The sequence below is a fragment of the Bidens hawaiensis genome, unplaced genomic scaffold, assembly GCF_021521415.1.
Source record: "Bidens hawaiensis isolate Kalapana, Puna unplaced genomic scaffold, B.hawaiensis_p1.1 tig00001647_1, whole genome shotgun sequence".
NCBI classification, from domain to species: domain Eukaryota; kingdom Viridiplantae; phylum Streptophyta; class Magnoliopsida; order Asterales; family Asteraceae; genus Bidens; species Bidens hawaiensis.
In genome coordinates this window covers 1,307,906-1,324,680 of record NW_027491093.1, presented here as the reverse complement: position 1 = coordinate 1,324,680, position 16,775 = coordinate 1,307,906, and the positions used below count along the sequence as shown (strand labels likewise).

Here is a 16,775-nt window from a genome sequence, read left to right as displayed (position 1 = left end):
ATCCATAGAACCGCCGGCCACCACCATCAAGAGAAGCATCAGCCACCACTCTAAGGCCTTGTTCCCGGTGCTTCACTTTAGCGTCGGATTTACTCATAAACACAGTTCTTACAAATCAGAGTTAATCAAAACTTTCGCGGAATAAATAAAACTTCAATCATTCTTTACAAAACATTACAACTTGTCTTTAAATCATAACATAAAACATCTTGTTAAATCGTTATTTCTTTTATCACTAGATGACAGCCATTCAATCCATTCCATGTGTCGTCCTCGTGCGAGCTCCTTAAACCTGATTACCTGCGTGCATACTAAAAGTCAGCTAAGCTGAGTGAGTTCTAGTTAATCAAGCAACTTACCATACAACCACTACATACAGTATATACGTATCCGAAGACACATTATTCACTGTCTAACCTGTTCACCTTACCACTTAACCTCTTTTTTACACCTACTGCTTAGCCACTTGATTACGGAAGCACAATGAGGCTTGCCCTCCCACGCACTCACGTAATGCCACTTAATAACGAATGCACGCATAGACTTACTCTACCACGCACTCACGTTATGCCACTTTAATAACGAAGGCACGCATAGACTTACTCTACCACGCACTCATGTTATGCCACTTTAATAACGATGGCACACATAGGCTTACCCTACCACGAATTATCGTCATGCCACTAACACCCTTACTAAACCCCTATCCACTTTTATCACACTCTACTTCTACTTTTCTATAACACACTTCCTATCAGTTCATTATTTACGTAATAAGCAAGTCACATCATAGCATTCATACACACTAATAACCACTTGGCAATCACTATCCTTGGCGATACGTGCAATATCCGAAGATCGTTCACGCACCGACAAGAATTATATATTAGTTATCTCGTATATCATCTATAGCATACATTTACCACTTAAGGTAAGTGTATTCACACTTCACATCGAGTATGCACACAGCCCCGAAAAACACAACAAGGCAAATGGGGCTAGAAACTCACCTGGATCCTGTTATGCTCGCCGTTAATCGTTATTCCTTTCTTTAGCTGTGCACGGCAAACTGTTAAAGATATATATTTGTTAATTAACCGTATATTTAATTAAGTCGGTATTTTAGTTACCAACGGACTTCTCTAGGTTGGGCTTGTTTGTTTAGCTTAAGATGATGGGCTAGTTTTGCTTTAATTTAGATAAGGCTTAACAACTTGTGGACTAGCTAGATCAGGCCCAACTGTCCATTAAAGCATCTAGGTCCAACTGGGTTCAGGCCCAAACCAAACTGGGTGGCCGAGAACTCCAGGCAGAGAACCCCTGTTGACCGAGAACCCATGTTTGACCGAAATTCCATACTTGACCGAGAACCCATATTTGACCGAGAACATGGGTTGACCGAGAACCCGTATTTGACCGAGAACTCGACCGAAAACTCAGGTTGACCAAAAACCCATGTCTGATGCTTTCATATTGCATTTTTCCTATCTTTTCACTCTTTGCTTAGCTCAAGTACCCATTTTACTAGATCTAGGGTTTCTAAGTGAATCCGTATATACCCGTAAGTTCATTAAGTCCACTTTTAACATCAAGTTTACATTTTTATGGCACATCAATACCCGATTTACTATCCTACCAAGTTTCATGCAAACCGACTTCATTTACCCGTCCTTTTCATGAACCGAATACTACTCGTTTTACCCGAAATGAACCAACTAACCCGTTTACTATAAAGTTCATTACTTTATCAATAATCATGACCCGATATATCATCCTACCAATTTACATGTAATTCCGTACACGAAAATAAACCTTTTAAACAAAAACCTACCTTTGATGTTTATAATCAAAATCACTCGAATAGACCAAAACCATATCAAACGAACTCGGAATTGAGTGATTCAAGCGGACACAGAACCGTCTCGCCCCGATCTACAAACCCATCAGCTCTCCTTCGCCGGAAACCGCTGCCACATTCGCCGGAAAAGCTGAACAGTCTCTGAAATCTTCATTTATGACCTGCTACGGTTTTGCTGATAAAAACCGGACTTCCCAAATTCTGATCAAAGATCTAATCTGTGAAAATATTCATTTATATGCCATGAATACTCAGTTAAAATTTGAGACCGATCCGACGGTTAGATCTCCAGTAATCATTGTGTCTTTGTGGGCTATTTTATCAAAAACGGGAATTGAGAGAAGTGTGTGTTTTTGAAGGTGTAAGCTATGGTGTAGAGATTGTTGGAAATGGAAAAGATTAGGGTTTAAAGGGTATTTATACTCCCTTAAACCCATGGACCTTAGGCACATCTTTCATTTTTTATCCATAATTAATACCATGTAATTAGCCTACTTATCCTTCCATCTTTATTATTTTACTATTTCTTTATTAACTCAAGTTGACTTTTCCACCTTAAATAAATAATATATTAATTATTTATTCTTAGAAATTTCGGGATCTTACAACCACCAACCATAGAACCGTCGGCCACCACCCACCACCACACACCATCTGTCACTGCCACCACCGTCTTCCACCTCCACCCATCACCATTACCGGAAACCACCGCCACAACTTTCCCTTCATCAGATCTGTCTTCGATTATTAGGTTTTTGGCATCGATTATTAGGGTTCAATTATGGTCCTAGCGGCGTCAGTGGGTTTCCGACAGCGGAGACGGTGGTTATAAAGGGTTTATGAGAGAGAGAAGAGTTTTTGTTTGCCGTGGAGGTGGGAGACGGTGCCAGGGGAAGACGGTGTCAGCGGTGGAAGGGGAAGACGGTGTCTACGGGAGGTTGGAGATATGGGTGTGAGAGGGATGTGATGGTGGTGGTTTCCAGTGGGAACGGAGAGGGCTTTCGTCTTCAGAGAAGACGACGGTTGTGGTGGCTTGCTGGAGATGGAGCTCGGTGGCAATGGAGGAAGAAGAGACTGTGGGTTGGGTTAATTATAATTATATATGTATAAATATTTTAATTAAATTGTTTCTAATTATTTTAAAATGTCTTTTTAAATAAAGTATGGAAATGACTAATATGACCTCATGTGCAAGGCACATGATCATATTTAACGAGAAAATCTAACTGGGTTAGTGTTAAAGGACAAACAATGTAACATTTTGAAACATAAAGTACAAATTATGTTAATCTTGAGAATAAAAGACCACCAGTGAAATTTTGGGTAAACATAAAGGACAATTTCTGTAACTCTGTCAAAAAAAACATAAAACCACCAAGAAATTCAACATCCAACTACTAACAAAATAAACATCACATAAGTGATCAAAAGATAATAATAGTTTCGAAATGTTACAAAAGTTACCCCAACAAAAGCTCAACAAAATAATTTTGAAGTTCTTAAACCATGAAACTAATTGCAAAGACATTTAAAGAAAATACGAAAATTAAACATAGAACATTAAGATTTTGAAGACATCATTTTTCAATCTTGGGAGTAAGAAGAGTTGGCTTGCCATAAAAAGGCGGCTAAGTGGTAGACAATTGGCCAGCATCCTCTGAATAAAAACTGTCAGCTAAGTTTTTCTTTAATTCTGGATGTTTTGACTTCCTCTTAAATTTTACAGCTTCAACCACATGCATTTTTTAATGCATTTTTCATTCAAAGTTTTTGCCAAAGGAGTGCTATTTTCAGCCATGTATTCAGCTACGAACTAAACATAAATATAAACCAAACGTGTCAAAATATGTAATAGATATATAATTACTTAAACATTAATAGTTGAAACAGAATATCAAAATTTTGTATTTCATGTAAAATACCTTTGAGTTGCCAGTTTGGGTTGAGTCAACAGCAAGGACTTCCATAGTAAGATCTTCAGATTAGTAAGATCTTCAGATTGAGCATCCTACATTTTAACTCAAATAATTACTATCACAAATGTAAGTAATGAAAAAAAAAGTTCATATAAGACATACCTTCAACTCAACAGTTCCTTGTGACTGGTTATCATTGGTTTCGTTGCCAATGGAAGTAGAGTTGTCCACCTACATATTAATAAAAATCTTGATTATAAAAAAATGATTATGATTAAAACATAAAACTTTAATGAACCAAAAAAATAGAAGTACAACAGCAACATTGTTTGCCTTCTTTTCGAGTTCAGCAATGACGTCCACGTCATCAGTCAGTATAGTAATGGCAAAAACTGAGGAACTGGTATCTAAGTTGTACTGTGAGATGTCAATCTTAAAAGCATATTTTTTTTCCTATAAGGACATTAAATTCAGTGGGAGAGTCGCCGGTATCAATCCCCTGTAGTATACATAAATTTTTAAATGAAGGAAAAATTTTAAAAATCTTTAATTATAGTTTGCGTAATATGTAGATCTTAGACTTACATATTTGTCGATAAGAGCTGAGGCTGTTGAGTTGAGCAGCTTGCAAGAATCCCGATCAAATAATGTCAATGAAACAATTCCGCTTGAGTCTTGGACAGCTAGTGGAAGTCTAAACCTAAATAGTATATTGTAGTTAAGTTGGTAAGCAAATATAAACAATATGAAATAAATAATGTAATTAAGATAACTCATGAATTTGTTAATACCTTTGCAGAAAGTGAATGGCACTATTATTGCATGTTTGGGTTTTGCACTTGTAAACCTCCCCCTCGTCAGCAAAACGCTGGTAACCTTCCTGTTGCAGGTTTTACAGGCCAAATAATACCACGGCAAGTCTTTGGGTATCAACCAAACTTTCCCAACAATTACAACATATTTCACCTAAAAAATGTATTTATAAGTTATAAGCACTTAAAAGATATAGCAATTATTATAATAAATTAATGTATATAACCTGATGCAGATTCAGTTCTGCTATGTTATTGAACTTAGATCTTACAATGAATTCATCATACAAAGATAAAAACATTCCTGAGAGCTTAGAAGATTGAGTGGAACATGAAGAAGCAGCAGATTTCTCTAGAAGGCTGTTAAAAAAACATCAACTGGTTAATAGAAGTAAATAATAAGATGTTAAAAAGTATTGTTTCAGTATTAAAGTTAGGATACATGTTTCGAAAGAAAGTGATTTCATCAATGTCAGAGTTGATGAAAATCTTTGAAACACTGAAACAACTGTTAACAAAAGCCAAACTTCCAAAGTAATTCAGTGAACCAAACTGTAGGATAACAACAATGAGACCATCTTGTTCTCTTTTTTCTCAATGCTCAAGCATCATATCCGCATTAGAACCCCAAAACGACAAGTAAATTTTTTGCATCCTTCAAGAAAGTAATTAAGAAAAATGTTTATCAAATAGTTGGTGAGAGTTAAAATTTATATTTAAATAATATAAGAAAAAGACAAATTGTAGATCTTGAAGAACGACATTCAGTTTCTTTGTGTCATCCCCCCCTTTGTGTTTTGATTTTCTTAGGGTTCCCAACATCAGCAACAAATCCAATAACATCTAACAAATAACCATTAAAAATATATAATAAACAAATAAGTATTGTAAAGTTATTTTTCCAAGTCTCACGCCCCCTTAACCAACTGAGCTACACAGCGGGGACTATTTGTAAAGTTATTGTAAAGTTATAATGAATAAAACTGATGAGGTGTTTTATTACCTAGTGGTTGATTTTCAGGAATAGTTTGTTCAACCATGCCCTTAAAGTTTGTGAAGGAAAACCCATATGTTGGGCCAGAGAATTGATTGCAGCGGTAGATTTCGGTGTCACAATAGATTCCTAGCTTGCTTTGGTTTTCAACGTACTTATACTTGGACTCGTTTAAACCAATTGTCGGTTTGACAATGTAGTAACAGTCTAGAAAAAATAAATGTTATAGCTTTTAATTAAATTGTTTAGTAATGCAAGGTAGTGTTACTTTCAAATTACTATAACAATGGATAAAAAGGATTATTATAATTATAAGACAGGTTCATATAATTATAGTTATAAAATGTTACTTTCTAAAAATAGCAGCAAATATAACAAAAATAATTCGTCACGCTTTTAATGTAGAGAGAATGAAAACAGGTTCATACAGTTAGTTGTAAGTAGGGTTGATCACAAACCTAACCGAACCGAACGCGGATATGCTCATACTTGGTTTGGATTGAAAGCGAGCCGAACCGAGCGGATTGAATTTAAAGAAACGAGCGATATCTTTATACTTGAACTTGGTTTGGTTTGAAACCGAGCGGCTTGGTGCGGCTTGGTTTTGCTTGATTTCGTACGAAGTTTCCAATTTAAAATTTCTAAAACTTTCAAATATCATTAATTCAATACTTTCAACTCTAAATTGTCTAAAGTTCCACCTTTAACATGTATAAAACTAAAAGTTAACAACAAAACATATATAAAACGAGCGGTTATGGTTTAAATTTGAACTTTAAAATCAACACAAAAGATTAAAATTATAAAAACTTTAAAAAGGTAGTATACTTTTATGTATATTCAGAAAGTTTATATATAAAACTAACAAATAAAAAATAATTCGAGCAAAACGAACCGAACCAAACAGAGCGAGGCTTTGCTCGTGCTTGGATTGTTTTTAAACCAAACTGAGCCGAACGGCTCACTTCCAAACCAAGCCGAAATTGAACGAACATTTTTCGAGCAATTTTTGAACGAATGACGAACGAACGACGAGCATTTTGGACAGCCCTAGTTGTAAGACCTTAATAGCTAAATGTATTGAAATCATTGAAACCAAATAAAAACTGAATGGTGTTCTAAAGTGATAACTACTATTAGAACCATTCAAATTAAATATTCATTCACATAAAATATTAGCTTATACTTACAATTTTTTGTATCTCAAGTTGCAACAGCCATAACCATTCAAACTAATATTCATTGACACATTATATTAACCTAACTTCAGAATTATTACCTACATCGACTCAGATCCTAAATCTCGAGTTGCATAAAGTGACTTAAAATATTCTCCTAGATTCAAACAATTTACAATCCTAAATCCAAACAATTTACAATGCTATGAATAATAAGAAAAAAAGACTACTTTTGTAAGGGTAGTCCTACAAAACAATGAGTAAATGTGGTATTTTCTAAACATAGAAGAAAACCTAGTACTATTCTTTAAGCAAAGAGTGTACATGAGCATGTTTTGATAAGCCATAAAGTATAACCTGATTCATTGAGAATACTTTCAAATCTAGAAATCCATCGACGAAGAAGATTTGCTTGCATAGTAGTACCCTACAAGGATAAAATGAAAAAGTGTGATGTTTTTTATTAAATAAACTTAATGATAATATGATTAATGAAGAAACATATACCTGCTCGTCAACAACGATCATTTCAATGGAGTACAACTGTTCAGGATTGTTGTACATCGGTTGTTTCCATAACCCGATGACACGAACCTTGACCGTATAATCACAGCGAGACAAATCCAGATCCTTCAGGTAGGTAATGTTACCAAGTGCAGGCAAGCTGTATAGAAATATAGATGTTTATCAATAAATGTTTAAAAATGTATTAACTATGTTGAAACATGGTAAAGAAAACAAAATATGAATAGAATATAATAGTACTTGGGTTCCATGAGTTTAGTGGTATTTGGTAGAGTAAGAACTCAATGAACACAAAGAAGTGAGAAAAGGGTTTGGTTGAAATGTGATGGAGAATGAGTAGTATTTATAATGTTGAAATGTAAAGCAAAAATGCATTTTAAGTATGCATCAAAAAAGCATGAAGTTGAATCTCTATTGGTAAACGTGAAAAGGTTATAAAAAGTGACAAGTCCCAATCAAAAAGTTTAAGGCCAAATCCCTCTATAAAAGTTAAAACCTCATTAACTGTAACAAAAGAGAAACAAATTTTGAATTTTTTAGGGTAATTATTTGAAAGATGTTTGCATATATGAAGAATGTGTGAACTTTTTAGGGTAGCCACTTTTTTACCTATTTGGTGTAAAGTCTAGAAAAGGCTTAAATAGTAGATATGTGCATGTCAACATAAATCGTTTACTGAAAAAGTAAAATTTATAGAAGTTGTAAACCTCAAATAGTTATCTCATTTGAGGTTTTATATGTATGGTCAAATCAAATTCAGATTTATGTAAAGACAAATGAGATTAATTTCAAATATGTGTTTAAAAGTAACTTTAAGAAAGAATGCAAAATTGTTATAATTTTTTTTTTAAAAAAAAACCTTCTTTTATAAATCTAGAAATCCTTTTTGTACTGAATAACAGATAGTTTTTCAAACAACCAAGTTTCCGGTTCAGTTTCGGTTTTTCATGTACCGAAAACTGGAAACTAAACCAAACATTTAAAACCGAAAAAAACAGTTTTTATTATTGAATAAAAGACTGAAAAAAAGTAGAAACTGAACCAGACTGGTGATAATTGAAAAACGAACAGTTTTAGTAACCCAAAAACCAAACTTTATATAAACATATAAAGATAATTACTTGAGCAAGGAAACCAACGATCAACATGGAAAGCAAGAGGAGAAGCCATATGAGCATGAAAATACAAAACATTGCGTTACGGGTTAACTCGAAACGTCTCGTGATCAAAGCTAGAATACCTGAAATCAAAATATTTAAAAATTTAAATCCATTTTTTATTGAATAACAGATAGTTTATGGTTTTTCAAGCAACCGAGTTTTCCGGCTTGGTTTCGATAGAGAGAATATAAATCAGACATATAAACAAAACAATAATTTAAAAATATACTTATTGATTATATATTGAGTGTTACAAACAAAAAAAATCATATTGAATTGAGAAAGATATATCAATTGTAAGGCTATTTTAAGAAAACTGAATATATAAATAAAGTTTGAAGTGTTTAGAGTATAAAGTTTTATATTTTTTTGGTGTAAGGTTTTAAAAATATTTAAAATATATTTATTGATTGTATATTGAGTGTTACAAAACAAAAAAGCCAGATTTGAATTGAGAAAGATATATCAATTGTAAAGTTATTTTAAGAAAAGTGAATATATGAATAAAGTTTGAAGTGTTTAGGATATAAAGTTTTATACTTTTTTGGTGTAAGGTCTTGAAAAAATTTAAAAACATTGATATGTATGTAAAAAGAGTCATACCTTTAATTTAACCAGACCTTTAAAAACTGGAAAAGAAAGCAGTTTTTGTTATTGAATTTTTGTTCTATAAATTTATTAAGAGTGAAAAAACAAAACCAAACTCGTTGTGAAAATCGAAAACCGAACAATTTTAGTAACCCAAAAACCATACTTTGTATAAATATATATAAAGAAAATTATTTGAGGAAGAGAACCAACGATCAACATCCCAAGCATTTGTAACCAACATATGAGCATAAAAATACTGAACATTGCGTTACAGGTCAATTCGAAACGTCTCGGGATCAAAGCTAGAGTTCATGAAATCAAAATATTTAATACATATATCCCTTTTTTTATTGTTTATGGTTTTTCTAACAGCCGAGTTTCTGGTTCGGTTTCGGTATTTCATTTACCGAAAACTGGTAAACTGAACCAAACCTTTAAAAAGCGAAAAAACCAATTTTTGTTATTAAGTTTATGTTTTTTTAAATTTAATAAAGACTGAAAAATTTGAAACCGAGCCAAACTCGTCAAAATCGAGAACCGAACGGTTTTAGTAACCAAAAACCAAACTTTGTATAAAGATATAATTATAATTACTTGGGCAAGGGAACCAATAATCAACAACCGAAGCAAGAGGAGAAGCCATATGAGCATAAAGCATTACGTTACGGGTCAACTCGAAACATCTCAGAATCAAAGCTAGAATTCCTGAAATCAAGATATTAAAAAATATAAATCCATTTTTTATTGAATAACAGATAGTTTTTCAAGCAATCGAGTTTCCTGTTCGGTTTCAGTATTTCATGTACCGAAAACTGAACCAAATCTTTAAAAACGTAAAAAAAGTTTTTGTTACTGAGCATTTGTTTTATAATTGCAAATTCAAAGTAGGGGTTTTATTTTTTCATAATATGTGGAGATCAGGAATGAAACTTTTGAAAAACTGAACACACATATATTTGGTTTTTCAAACAGCTGAGTTTTCCGGTTCGGTTTTGATAGAGAGAATATAAAGTTTGATTTTTCTAACAACCAAGTTTTTGGTTCGGTTTCGGTATTTCATTTACCGAAAACTGCAAAACTGAACTAAACCTTTAAAAACCGAAAAAACCAGTTTTTGTTATTAAGTTTATGTTTTTTAAATTTAGTAAAGATGGAAAAAAATTGAAACCGAACCAAACTCGTGAGAATCGAGTACAACTTAGTTAGGATTTGACCAAATACCCATATCATGAAATTAGGTGCTCGTCAAGTACAACTTAGTTAGGATTTGACCAAATACCCGAACTACCCGAACCACCAAATACTCATACCATAAATGTAATTACGTGAACCGAATAGTTTTAGTAACCCAAATACCCGAATCAGTTTTGATATTTGCTTTTAAGTTTAATTATATTTACTAAATAATAAAAAGGTAGCCAACATTGGTCTAAATTTTATTTTAGGTAGAAAACCATCAATGTTTTAGCTTTGCAGATGGAAATGGCACAATATAGTTGGTTATAACTTTTGCAATTAACCATAAAAGATCAAAAACTTTTATCATAAATGTTTATGTATCAGAAATGTGGTTATAATAAACATTAACTATAACTTACGGCAAGAGAGGATCAAGTTTCACATGAAAGAGCAAATGTTACTAATGGTTCTGATATAATTCCAACCCAAACACGCTTCTTGCAGGTATCTCATTGTTCTTTACACCCTTTGCAAATGTCTAATAAAATAAATGAAGAAATTATACAAAAGTTAAGCGGGTGAAAAGTATTCAAATCTCAAAAATAAATATATAATTTTAACTTACGTATTTTGAATGATAAGGAAGCCTAAATATGAAATGTTTGATGGTGATAGCTTTTACATAATGGCCTCCAACGTAAGACCACTCAGTTAGCATTTGGTTGTTTGTGAAACCTATAAAAAAAAAGTGAAAGAAAAGAAAGTCATAATATAATAATCAGCAAAGAGTACAACTTAGTCCAAATATATGACACCACTAATTAATTTCAACAAAATTTAACAAATGAACCAGATATGAAGTTTGACAAAATACTCATACCATAAAATTAGGTGCCCGTCAAGTACAACTTAGTTAGGATTTGACCAATTCATTGTATGAACATTCAGTTTTTTTTGTTTGTCAAACCTATAAAAATGTTAAGAAAAAGGAAGTCATAACAGAATCAAAGTAATGATACTAATTCATATCAAAAATAACTAACAAATAAAGCAGATCTAAAGTTTGAGAAAGAGTCGTACCTTGAAATGAGGGGAACGTTCGTCAAGTAAATGACTCGTAGGTTATTCAAGAAGCCAAGGTTGATTTGATGGAGAGAAATATGGCAGTAGCATAGATGAATAGTGATTTATTTAGGGTTTCTGGAGAAGAAAGAAGAAGAGGCAGAGAAGAGAACATGAGAAGCGATATGTTTGTGAGATGTGTTAGGGTTTCTGAAAATTGAATGTATTGATGAACCGGATAATGGATTGGTGAACCCGTTTTGTTTTACCGTTGCTAAAAAACTGACACGTCAGCAAATTGATTATATGAGTGACACATCAGCATTTTTAAGGAGAATGGGACAAGTGGCTTAAAAGATTGTCTTTTATTATATAGGGGGATAATATAACAATTAGAGCGTTCAAAATGTAAACCATCATTTTTGAACGACCTAAAAGAACTTAAAATTTGGTCAACAACCTAAAACTATTTTTTAAACCACCTAATCCATTTAAAAAAAATCCCAAAACCACTATATCAGCGCAACATCATGTTCAATTTTTTTCTCAAAAACCCTTACTTTCTTCCACGACACCAAACTTTCGAAAAACTCATTAAAAAATTATTATAATAGTGTGAGAGAGAGAGAGGGGGGGGTGGCCTTCACTTTTCGTTCGTCTTCTGGCAGGCACAAACCCCACCCTTTCGGATAACTTTCTACAACACTTGAGGTTTGCGACATCACGTTTGTTGTGTGCCATATTGGACGGGCCACAATTACAATTACGATCATAGCGATGTGGGTGCTCTTATTAATAATGCTTGAAACTAGAAGGTTACTTATAAATACCCAGTTATTTATATAAATACCCAGTTATTTCTGCCGTATATCCGTGAATCACATGGTAAAAGTTAAAAAATGTAAAAGAAATACTCTTATTCCGATTATCCAAATTGAATTTTTATTTATGTCTTGGTCATGAAATGAATGGTTCTGATAAACTTAAAACTTCTCATGCAAATATATAAGGAAAAAGACAGTCAATGCCTCACACCAATCCCCTCCACGTACCCAACCCATCATCCACGTGTCCAACACCCGACTGCCACATAACTCACACTCCATATAATAAATGTGACCATCTTCTTCACAGAAACACACACTAGCTAGCTCAACCAGCTCAAAGCTTCATCAACAATGTCTAATAATAATAATAATAATAATAATAATTCTCTTTCAATTTGGGTTATATTTATCGTATCTGTTTGTGTTTTCTACCCACAGTCAACGACAGCCTTGCATGGTGGTGGAAAGGTGGGAGGTGGTGGCAGTGTTCCGGTGCCGGTGGCCGGAACACATGGGACGGTGGTGAGACAAGATCAGCGGTGGGTTGCGGTTTCTACCGAGTTCGGAGAGATTGCGGTTGTGAAAGTGAGTGATGGTAAAGATGGATTCTATGATCTCCGGTTCATTACCATGGAACCAAACTCTCTTTTTGTTCCTGTGCTTCTTCATTCCGACATGGTTTTCTATGTCAACTCAGGTACTTACTTCACATTTTAAATGGACGGGTCAACATGTTTAATTAACGATCGAGTTGCCCATTTAGTTATTAAATAAATATGCCATGCCAAAACGACACATTTACGTAAACAAGTGTAATCCATTTAATTATTAAACATGTGTGCCCAACACTACCTATTTAGTTAAACAAGTTAGCCCAAAGGCTACTAGTTAGATAAGTTAATTAAACACGACTAAATATTTAGTGAAACAATTTAACCCAAAGAGAAGACTACTAAAGAAATAAATGTGTCTCATTTAGATAAGGAAGTTAACCGGCCGAAAACGGGCTGGGTATTGATTAACTTTGGATATTAACTTTGGTAGATGTTACAACCTAAATAGGATGTTAATAAAAAAAAATCAAATATATAACATGTCTTAAATAAATAACCGTTATGGCCTCTTCTATATTTGAACTAATAATACACCGGTTCATTTAATCAGGAAGTGGAACTTTGAATTGGGTTGATCTTCAGAAGGATAAGAAAAAACTTCGACAAGTAGACTTGAGAACCGGAGATGTTTATCGGCTCCGCACCGGATCTTTTTTCTACTTACAAAGCAACTTAGAATCCGAACGGCGGAAGTTTCGTATCACCGCCATTTTCTCCGACTCCAAGGAGGAGATACGAGTATGTATTCAAACTTCAAACTCAATGCTCAAACACCACACTTACAAAATATATGTTTCTATGCAGGAAGGATCATCGTTTGGACCCTATTCAAGCGTTGGTGATTTGCTGTTCGGGTTTGATAACAAAGTCCTTCAAGCAGCACTTAATGTAAGAAGAGTTCAAAGCATTAAGACAACAAAGATACTTAGAAGATCAACAACTTGCTAAACCTAAACTGTTATGTTTCTTGTTCAGGTTAACGAGGTAGTGTTACAGGAGTTGAGAAGCGGAGGACGACAACAAATGATTGTGCACGGAGTCTCGACCGCGAATGAAATGTTCGAGATGCATTATAGGAGCATGAGAGCCTTCCTTGGGATTATGGGTAACGGCTTGATTGAACTGAACAAAAATAAAAAGGGAAAGGCGTTTAACATCCTAGAAGCGAAGCATGATTTCGAGAATTGCAACGGGTGGAGTCTTGTTGTTACAAGCAAACAGATGGACGCGTTGAAGGACTCGGATTTTGGAATCTTCTTGGTTAATCTGACCAAGGTTAGCAACCATGAAGAATTAATATTTTGTAACATACATATTTTGAAATTATTTACACAGTGATATTATTATGTGATGACATTAGGGGTCGATGATGGGGCCGCATTGGAACCCAATGACAGCGGAGATTGCAGTAGTTTTGGAAGGAAGTGGAATGGTTCATGTGGTGTGTCCTAGTACTGTAGACGAAGCGGAGTGTAAAAACTTGCGGTTTAGAGTTGAAGAAGGTGATGTGTTTGTAGTGCCAAGATATCATCCAATGGCTCAGATCTCTTTTAACAACGGGTCGTTTATTTTCTTGGGATTCACGACTACACAAAAGAATAACCATCCACAATACTTGGTTGGTTCAGCATCGGTTTTCCAGGTATTGGATAAAGGGGTGCTGGCAGCTTCTTTGGGTGTGAGCAACACAACAATGGATGAAATGTTATCAGCTCAGAGTGATGCCATTATTCTGGAATGCACCTCATGTGCGGAAGAAGAAGAAAGGTTAATGAAAGAGGAAATTCAACGGGAAAAAGAGGAGGAAGCTAAGGAAAGAGAAGAGGAAGAAAGAGAGAGAGAAGCGGAAGAAGAAGCAAGGCGACAAGAAGAGGCGAGAAGAGAGCAAGAGGAGGCACAAAAGAGGGCTGAAGAAGAGGCAAAAAGAGAGCAAGAGGAAGCCCGAAAAAGGGAAGAAGAAATTGCAAGAAGAGAGCAGGAGGAACAAGAGGCTAAGAGGCGTCAGGAGGAAGAGGAAGCTGCTAGAAAACAAGAGGAGGCGGAAAGAGAGCAAGAAGAAGCCCGAAAGAGGGAGGAAGAAGCAGCGAGAAGAGAGCAAGAAGAACAAGAGGCTAAGAGGCGATGGGAGGAAGAGGAGGCAGCTAGACAGAAAGAGGCAGAGGAAAGAGAACGAGAGGAAGCTCGAAGGAGGGAAGAAGAAGCGGCGAGAAGAGAGGAGGAGGCCAAGAGGCGACAGCAGGAAGAGGAGGCTGCTAGACAGCAAGAGGAGGCGGTCGAAAGGTGGAGACAACAAGAAGAGGAGGCAGCCACCAGAAGGAGACATCAAGAAGAGGAGGCTGCGGAAGAACAGGAACAGAAAGCCGAAAGGAGAAGACAGGAAGAGGAGGAATTAGCTAGACAAAGGCAAGAACAAGAAGAGGCGGCCCGAAGACAACAAGAACAAGAGGCCGCAGCCCGAAGACAACAAGAACAAGAGGCCGCAGCCCGAAGACAACAAGAACAAAAGGCCGCAGCCAGAAGGCAACAAGAACAAGAGGCCGCAGCCAGAAAACAAGAGGAGACCATAAGGAGGCAACAAGAAGAAGAGGCTGCTAGACAACAAGAGGCCGCTAGAAAACAGCAAGAAGAAGAGGCTAGAAGGCAACAACAACAGGCTGAGGCTGCTCAACGATATGAGGAGGCTAGAAGGCAACAACAACAACAGGCTGAGGCTGCTCAACGATATGAGGAGGCTAGAAGGCAACAACAACAACAGGCTGAGGCTGCTCGACAACATGAGGAGGCTAGAAGACAACAACAAGAAGCAGCTGAGGCTGCTCAACGATATGAAGAGGCTAGAAGGCAACAACAACAGGCTGAGGCTGCTCGACAACATGAGGAGGCTAGAAGACAACAACAAGAAGCAGCTGAGGCTGCTCGTCAACAAGAGGAGGCAATGAGGAGGCAACAAGAAGAGGCCGCCTCTAGGCAGCAAGAGGCAGCTATGAAGCGGAAACATGAAGAAGAGGCCGCTAGACAACAAGAGGCGGCTATGAGACAGAAACATATTGAAGAGGCCGCTAGACAACAAGAGGAGGGTAGAGGATATGAAGAAGAGACGGTAACACGATGGGGCGGTGGTGAAGGAAGTGAACACCAACACGAAGCACAAGGTGAAGGAGAGGCTGCTATGAAGAAAGAACAAGAGATGGCACAAAGAGCAAGAAAAGCAGATGAAGAAGCAGCCAGAAGAGAGGCAGGTGGTGGATTCAAGACCGGGGTTCAAAACCAACGAAGACTGTAATGATGAGACAGAATTCGAGAAGCTTAATGGTCGAGTTCATGTCTAATTTTCTAAGAATAATAATGTCTTTATGTTGTATCTAGTAGTAGGTTTAATTATTGGTTTTGTAAGTTGTGTTGCAGATCATTGTGGGAGTTCATGTCTGATTTTGGGTTGAATAATTTGTTTCTGTTAGTAGGACTAAATGGTTGCCTTTGTAAGTTGTCATTGTGCTTTTCTGGGTGCACAGGTTGTAATAAATATGTTTGTTCATTTGGTAGCACTTAGAAAGGAAAAGGTAACTGCATAGACATAAATTGTCTTGCAACTATATGAAAAATTCATTTGAACCAGATTACGAGAATGTGACCAAATAAAACCCTAGTTGCATGTGAAACCTATGGGATGATACAATCAAGCAATAAGAGAAAGAATGGCATGTATCTGGTGTCTGGGATTATTAATTTATAAAAGAAGTAAGTTAATAAAAGAAAACTTAGGATATAGAAAAAAAATGAATTACAAACACGAATTATTGATCCAGCGGTCGTAGCCACATGACTTATTGGAGGTTGTGAATTGATCAAGTTTCGCCTGGACCACTTCGGATGTTACTATCGACTTGTTGTTCCATAATAAAGAAAGGAATAACTGTTAACTCAAAAGTACGTGTGGATTAACCGTTGGGGGTTGGTTACATAAACTAGAAACTGGTTGGTCATGACGGTTCACGAAATGTACTTCTAACAAATGCAAGCGTTCATTGTATGTGGAAGCTGGAGGTAAGGTGAAATAGA

At 35.6% G+C, this 16,775-nt stretch overlaps 1 protein-coding gene and 2 long non-coding RNA genes across 3 annotated transcripts; 1 reads left to right on the top strand and 2 right to left on the bottom strand.

Moving 5' to 3' along the window:
• Window positions 1–3,841: 3,841 nt before the first annotated feature.
• Window positions 3,842–4,476, bottom strand: LOC143590235 (uncharacterized). Its single transcript, XR_013145436.1, has 4 exons — window positions 4,360–4,476; window positions 4,093–4,273; window positions 3,937–4,005; window positions 3,842–3,866 (listed from the first exon to the last, which is right to left on the bottom strand). It is a non-coding gene; the product is annotated as an uncharacterized LOC143590235 (long non-coding RNA).
• Window positions 4,477–4,636: 160 nt separating this feature from the next.
• On the bottom strand, window positions 4,637–5,095 carry LOC143590230 (uncharacterized). The gene is made up of 3 exons (XR_013145435.1): window positions 5,029–5,095; window positions 4,814–4,946; window positions 4,637–4,740 (listed from the first exon to the last, which is right to left on the bottom strand). It is a non-coding gene; the product is annotated as an uncharacterized LOC143590230 (long non-coding RNA).
• A 7,343-nt stretch (window positions 5,096–12,438) lies between these two features.
• On the top strand, window positions 12,439–16,166 carry LOC143590310 (uncharacterized). The gene is made up of 5 exons (XM_077070828.1): window positions 12,439–12,799; window positions 13,267–13,604; window positions 13,692–13,991; window positions 14,077–15,348; window positions 15,628–16,166. The coding sequence occupies exons 1-5, from the start codon at window positions 12,454–12,456 to the stop codon at window positions 15,997–15,999; spliced, it is 2,628 nt and encodes an 875-aa protein (XP_076926943.1). The 5' UTR covers window positions 12,439–12,453; the 3' UTR covers window positions 16,000–16,166.
• The last annotated feature ends 609 nt before the right edge of the window (window positions 16,167–16,775 follow it).